The following is a 7,609-nucleotide window of genomic DNA, read 5'->3' as shown; positions in this document are numbered from 1 at the left end:
TGCACATCGAGGACAAAGGTAGGAGGGCTCTACTCCAAGTCCCTCTCCAAGGGCAGAGCCACCAGCTTCTATAGTTTACACTGTTGATGACCGATGGCAGCTCTTCGTGAAGACTTGGCCACTTACTCACCCATCCTGGATATCAAAAAAATTAGTGCTGAGACCACATCCAAAGTAGGAAGGCAGAGCAGGAGGACAGATGTAGAAATGGTGCTGGAATCACACTTGAAGGACTAAGCAAGTTAGGATAGAGTTTGTAGTGTTTGTTTCGTGCCAAGAAGTTTCCGGATGTCTATTCCTTGTCATCTCCTTCCTTGGCTACTGGGTTCACGATCTCGGGCTGCTGGGCTGAGCACTCCCCACGAAGCAGGGTCAAGATGACTCTTCCAAAGCATTGACCACCTGCTCCAGGATGTCGGGGCAGTGATCTGCTATCTGCTGGAGAATGGCATTGGCGAACTCCTGCAGTTCTGCATTGTCCCGCTCACCTTTCTCTAATTCATTCTGAAGCTGAAAGGAAAGGAGAGGTGGATTTCAGATAGTATCACATGATCCTATCTGTGCAGTCTGTCAATGAGGAAACGCCACATTTGCAAAATCAGTGAACCTGGAGGGCATTATGACAAGCGAAATAAGCCAGAGAAACGCTAATACTGCACGGTATCACTTATATGTAGAATCTGAGAAAATAAAAAAAGTCAAGCTCTTAGAGAAGAGAATGGTTACCAGGGGCTGGGGCTGGGGGTCAGAGGAATTAGGGAATTAGGAATTAGGGTACAAACTTTCACTTACAAGATGAAGTCTAAGGATCGACTGTGCAACATGGGGATTGTCAATAATACTATATCGTGTAACTGAAACTTGCCAAGAACATAACTGTCATATATATGTATACACACACACAATCTCTGTGTGTGTGTGTACATATGGAACATATGTGAGATGATGGATGTGTGAACTAGTGTGATTGTGGAAATTCTTTTGTAATATAGATGTATATCAAACCATCACTTTAAATATCTCACACTTTTATTTGTCAAATATACCTTAATAAAGTTAGGGGGAAAATGACAAAAGGAAGCAGTAAGGGAAGTGTTCCTGCATCAAAATTAACAACCAGAAAGGTGTAAAAGTAAGTATCAACTGTCCAGTTAAAATGAGGCCTAAAGAAGTTAGCAGCTAGTACAGGCCCAAAGTCGGTAATCTGTAGGGCAGGGACCCCAACCCCAGTGCTCATAATCCAAACAGTGCATTCTCCCCACTGCGCCACAGCATTGCACACAGGGAGGAGGGGAGCATGGATATTCTCCGATGGGATCTCAATATCGCATGATGGTCATAGCCCTGTGGAAAACATAATTTAAAGGACTAACCCATTTTCTATGTACTACTTTTTCCCTGTGCATTAGACTACCCTACCTTAAGCCTGCTCATTTAGCTAAAGGGATTATTTTGATAACTATAAGTCTTCTGTTTGTTTAATAAGAAGTAGTTTCTAAGTTCCTATTGTTTTAAACACTCTTTGACATTTCTTCAAGCATTAAAGCAACATTTATTGGGAGTGTGCTAGATGTTGAAAGATGAAGCATTTGGTTCTTGTCCTGAAGATCCATTTGGATTAATGGAAAAGACAAACAGGTGAATAGATAATTACCACCCAGCACAGTAAACACCCATAACCAAGGCATGATATGCTATGAGGGGCGACATAAGACTGTTTCATCTTGCAGGAATCTGAAAAGATGTAACTAAATGCAAAATGGGATCTAGATCTTGGGAGCCGAACAGGAATTTGCATGGGAGATTGAGGACAAGAAGAAGCTGTTTTTGCGTTAGAGCTATACAAGGGTTTGGGACAGATTAAGGAAGCGTGGAATGTTCCACGGGGTTAGAGCATAAGACAAGGGGATTGGGTGGAGAATGACGGAAGTGAAGCTGAAGTGACAAGCTGGGTCAGGTAGTGTATGCAAAGAGTTCAGATTTAATCTGGTTAAAGACAAAAATACAACGTAACAAAAAAAGAAGTCCAAAAGTTTTTAAACTGTTACTGTGACACATGGTAGCCTTCATTTTCTTAGAAGATAATGAATATATCTTTTCTTACATATATGATGAATAAAAGAAAAACACGTTAGTTTGAGTGTAGGAAGAATCCATCAGGGGAGGTTCAAGGTGAGAGCTAAGACTGATAGTGGGTGAGTTAAATAAGAGAATGGAGAATAGTTCTGACAGTTCTGGTGGGAAAATTAGACAAATGTGGCTGAAAATACAGGAGGCAGAGGAGATTTTCAGAAGAAAGGGATATTAAGAATTGAGTATTAAGTACATTTAAGAACATGGACTCTGGAGTCAAGCTGCCTGAGTTTCAATTGTTGGTTTGTATGACCTGGCTCTCTCTGAGTCTCAGTTTGCTCATCTGTAAAAGGGGCAACACCATCTTCAGGGTGGTTTTAAGGCTCAGTGAGATATTAGTATGTCTATTATGCTGAGGTGTGGTCCCTCTCTACCTACTTTGTTAAGAGTGTTTCTAATTGGATGTTGAATTTGTCAAGTGCTTTTTTTTTTTATGCATCCATTGGGATGATCATACAGTCTTTATATATATATATATATATATATATTTTAAGATTTATTTATGCATACAAGAGCTGGGGTATAGGCCAGAGATGCGGTGGGTGGGTGGGTGGGTGGGTGGGTGAGAGGATTCACCAGAAACAGAGTGGGGAACAGAACAGGCAGACTGACGGAATACACTGCTGAGGGGAGCAGCAGGCGAGACAGGAGAGGTCTGCCGCGCCATGTGGGATTCTCCCTGGCCAGGTGGGGATCGAACTTGTGCTGCAGAGGCTGTGGATTGCTTCATAGTACAGTGCTTAACCCCTTGCGCCACCAGGGAGGTCCCTGGTCTTTATTTTTCATTGTGTTAATGTTCATTGAATTGCAAATGTTGAGCCATTCTTGCATCCCTGGAATAAATCTCACTTGATCGTGGTATATGATCCTTTTAAAGTATTTTTGAATTTGATTTGCTAATGCTAACATTACAGGTGATTCTTTCTCTTGCCAAATATTTCTTTTCCAAATATTCTATCATGCATGTGTAGTATTTTTAAATGAGCAAAAGAAAAACTGAACAATGTTATTAAACAAAAACTTGTCCATTAGTAACTTCATGATCACCCAGTAGCAGAAAGTGAAGAGCAGATACCTGGCTTAGAATATAATTAAAGAATATTCCTAGAAAGGACTGACATGGGAAATTGAGTCGACACAACCTGACAGTGTCCTCACTTCACATGATTTACTTCAGTTCCATTAAATATGCTAGAGAGTGCAGGCTTCCATCTAGCAGTATTTCTGGGTTATATTCTATGCAGCTGTATTTACAAGGCACCTCTACTCCTACATTTACCCATTACAGAGATTCATATTCATATGACACATCTGGACATTGAGTGTGGTCTAAATCTGCTTTTCCATGTCCTGGACTTTAAGTTAATTTCCAGCAAAAAGAAAATTGCTAAATCTGTTCCCAACTCTTTGATATACTGAAGAAGCAGCATGCTAATTCTTGGCTCACAGAATCTAGATCCTATCAACAGAATGATTAAAACTTGGTTCTCGGGCCTCCCTGGTGGCACAAGGGGTTAAGCATCGCTTTATGAAGCAATCTGCAGCCTTGATCCCTGGCCGGCCAGGGAGCAACCCACATGGTGCAGCAGACCTCTCCTGTCTCGCCCACTGCTCCCCTCAGCAGTGTACTTCAGTCAGTCTGCCTGTTTTGTTCCCTGCTCTGTCTCTGGTGAATCCTCTCACCTCCCCCGCATTTCTGGCCTGTACCCTAGTTCCTGTATACATAAATAGATGGATCTTTGAAGAAAAAAAAACTTGGTTCTCTATGCTTTTTAACTGACATGCTCTTTTGAGGCAATCTTACCTATTTAATAAAAATAACAATAATAATTATAATAACATCTAACATTTACCAAATATTTTCTGTGTGTCAGGTATTAAGTGCACTTTACACTTCATAGGGTAAGAAACTCAGGAATGTATCCATGTCTACCAATTTGTAAATTTTTAAAAATAAAAATTTATTAATGACCTTTGGTTAAGAGGAGAGAGAGAGAGAGAGAGAGAGAGAGAGAGAGAGAGAGGTATGTGTGGACTGATCTATATATGTATATTAAATGTATAGGAAAAAAAATCTCTTAGGAATGGTTGCTTTGAGTGGGCAGAAGTACATTCGACTTTGTTCCCATATAATCTAATATCACAACCAACATCAATTTTGCAATAATATGCATAAAAATACATAACCTATCCTTCAAAGCTACATGTATTTTTAAAGGTATAAATCTTATATTCTAAGGTTTTGAATAGGGACAAATAGAAGGTATAAAAAATTCACTCAAAAAAGCATTGACTGATTCAACAATAAAAAGGAAATGAAAGTTCTGATATATGAAGTATAACATGAACCATGACAGCATTATGTTAAGTGAAAGAAGGCAGTTATGGAAGGCCACATATGGTATGATTCCACTTTTATGAAATGTCCAGAGTAGGCAAATCCAGGGTAGATTAATGGTTCCCGGGGCTGGAGTGGGATGGAGTAACTACGAGTGACTAGTAAGTATGGATTTCCTTCTGGAATGAGGAAAATGTTTGAAAACTGATTGTGGTGATGTTTGCACAATCCCGAGAACATAGTAAATCTACTGAATTGTATACTTTAAATGGGTGCACTAGGGCCCCCCTGGTGGCACAAGGGGTTAAGATACAGTACTATGAAGTTATCCGCAGCCAATGCTGTACAAGTTCAAGCCCCCGCCAGGGAGGTGACCCACACGGTGCGGTAGCCTTTTCCTGTCTCATCCGCTGCTCCCCTCAGCAGTGTATTTCAGTTGATCTGCCTGTTCTGCTCCCCTGTCTGTCTCTGGTGAACCCTACATGCTCTGGCCTGCACCCCCACTCTTGTATGCATAAACAAATCTTAAAAAAAATAAATGGGTGAACTATATGGTATGGGAGTTAAATGGCAATAAACCGTAAAAAATAAATACTGAGTACTCCATGCAAGGGATTGTGTAGTGAATCCACAAAGTGCTACTGCTTGAATGTGGGCAGAGAGGAGATGGAGGGCAAGTTTCCTGAAGAATGTGGCAGCTGACACTGGAGGATAGGAAAAAGGGTCATTCTTAAAGGAAAAGGAGCATAAGCTAAGTAAGGCACAGAGGAGGAAATGCAGCTGGTTGTTCACTGAAGTTCAATGACACAGGAATTACTGGGCCTTGACAGAAGCAATACCAGTTCTTCCAGAGTGACAGGAGGCCTCTGGGCTGGTGAGGCGTGGGCACTACCCCACAGAGGACCCCCATTCCATGACATGGTTTCAGTGCAGCCACACCTAGGGCACTGTGTTTCATTTCAGGCACCTCATTACCAGAAAAATGGAGACAAACTGGAATCAGTTCAAAGAAAAATGGCAGGCATGACTAAGAAGCTGAAAGGATCATTTTATGAGGCAGGATTAGAAGAACTAAATAGTAGACCTAAACTAACTGAAAACTACGGGGAGGGAATGTGATTATTACCTAAAAATGTCAGGAGGGTATAAACAAGAAGTGGGAAGAGTGATTTAGCACTGGAGGAGGAAGTACAATTAGAAGTGATGGAAAAAGATTAGGGGTTAAAAAAAAATAGGTAGACTATAAAGGAGATGCTTTTTCTAAGGTCTAATGAATAGTTTGCCTGGGAAAAGGTGTTTTAAAATAGAGGGGATCAGAAGAATCAAAAAGTTTGGAGGAGGAAGTGTTTCTTCATTAGCTGGAGTTGCTTTGCTTGGGGGTTGGCCTTCCTGTTCTCCAGGGATTATGCATGGTTTGCATTTTATCTGAAAGGAGAATTAAATATGGGCATGACTGAGCAGGGAGAGATTTCATTGGCACTTGATCCATTATATGCTAAACTTTCCTGTCTTGAAAAAGAAAATCTCAAAGCTCAACCCTTCTTGTGAAACTGGAATTAATTTTAAAATGAGAATTTTAATTTCGTTGACTTTGAAATGCAAAGTTTTAGCCCTTAAGACAAGGGAGTATAGAAAAGTGTTAAAACTTTTATTTTAATTTAATTTTTAAAAAAGATTTATTTATCTATGCATACAAGAACTGGGGTACAGGCCAGAGGTGTGGAGGGTGAGAGGATTCATCAGAGACAGAGTGGGGAACAGAACAGGCAGACTAACGAAATACACTGCTGAGGGGAGCAGCGGGTGAGACAGGAGAGGTCTGCTGCACCATGTGCTAAGCTCCCTCTCTAACGCGTCCTGCAGAGGCTGTGGATTGCTTCACAGTGCTGTGTTAAACCCCTTGTGCCAGCAGGGAGGCGCCAGAAAGTGTTAAAACTCTCGGACCAGAAGGGAGGTAATGTGAAGTAACTATACTGAAAATGTAGACAAATGTGTTACATAGCACAGGTGAAAACAGAAATCTTGATGTGGATTAGTACCCTGTTCTTTTAAAATATTTCTTTAGCATGCATATCACATGCTAAAAAGGAAGTTTTGGTATGATTCAGTATGCAGTGGGTCTTATGGATAAGGTGGGAAGGTGTGTGCAGCTTGTGAAATTTAGCTGATCTCACTCAAGACACCCTTGTTACCTCTTCCCCTTGTCCGCTGCCATAATGTCCCCAACACTCCATGCATGTCTATCCATCTGTCACCTCTTTCCCAAAGAAAGGCTCCTTCAGACTTAGCAGCAGAAAAGAATTTCTCAAAAAGTACAAACATGAGTATCTGGGATTTAGTGAAGATGTTCATTACATCCTTGCTGTGATGAATTAAATCCTCTCTTTCCCTTCTTGTTGAAGCTGTGGACCCAAATTTAGTGGACATAAGAATACTATCCAAGAATAAGAATAATCAGTAAGATCTTCCACTTCCTAATACTGGCAGGCTAATTGCACCACCACAAGTACTGCAGTAAAAATATTGTCTATGCTTTCTTAAAAACATCACAGTTCTATGCAGAGACCAAGTCTATGCAATCCCCTCTCTAGATAAAAAGATGCAATTTTCTCTGTGTGTGCGAAAACTTTGCATCTAAAGGCAAATAACAAATTTAAGAACACTTCCAAAGTAAAATAATTTCCACTGAATGACAAAAGAACTCTGTCCCCACAAATATAGCAAGTTCTTCCTATAACTTATGCATTAAGTCCCATATTGCAGCACCCAAGTTTCCAACATATATGAAATGTTACTACCAAATCTTCCTCGAGTCTCTTGGGTACCTCAAGATTTAGTGGAAAAGCCTCTTTCTATTAAAACTTAATTTAACTAAGATGCCCTGAAGGAAGGGACTGTTGGAGTAACAGACACAAGAATGCACCACTGGCACGGAAAAGGGAGCACACTCCATTAAAGACACAGGGATTTGAACACGGGGATGAGGACGACGACAAGGGCAGCAGGACTTGCTGTTCCAACAGCCTTTGTGGGTCTGGAGCTCTTAGCACATAGGGCACAGTGCTCACGATGGCCAGTCCCCGTGACTCACTGTGCAAGCTACCAGAGTGTCTGAAGAAATTACTAAGGAAATGAGGA

The 7,609-nt window shown here is 40.9% G+C and overlaps 1 protein-coding gene across 3 annotated transcripts in view; it reads right to left on the bottom strand.

Annotated features, from left to right (window-relative positions):
* Positions 1–372: 372 nt before the first annotated feature.
* Positions 373–7,609, bottom strand: part of ERC1 (ELKS/RAB6-interacting/CAST family member 1) — a gene marked incomplete at both ends in the record, with an annotated part of 269,908 nt that continues 262,671 nt past the window's right edge. For all 3 annotated transcript variants that reach the window (XM_084254694.1, XM_084254695.1, XM_084254696.1), the window contains one exon: positions 373–510. In XM_084254694.1, coding sequence (XP_084110820.1) covers positions 373–510 — 138 coding nt within the window. The remainder of the gene's footprint in view (positions 511–7,609) is intronic.

This window comes from Talpa europaea, assembly GCF_964194135.1.
Source record: "Talpa europaea genome assembly, chromosome: 15".
In the NCBI taxonomy this organism is placed as follows: domain Eukaryota; kingdom Metazoa; phylum Chordata; class Mammalia; order Eulipotyphla; family Talpidae; genus Talpa; species Talpa europaea.
Note: the sequence above shows the minus strand (reverse complement) of the source record. Positions and strands in the feature narration are given on the sequence as shown.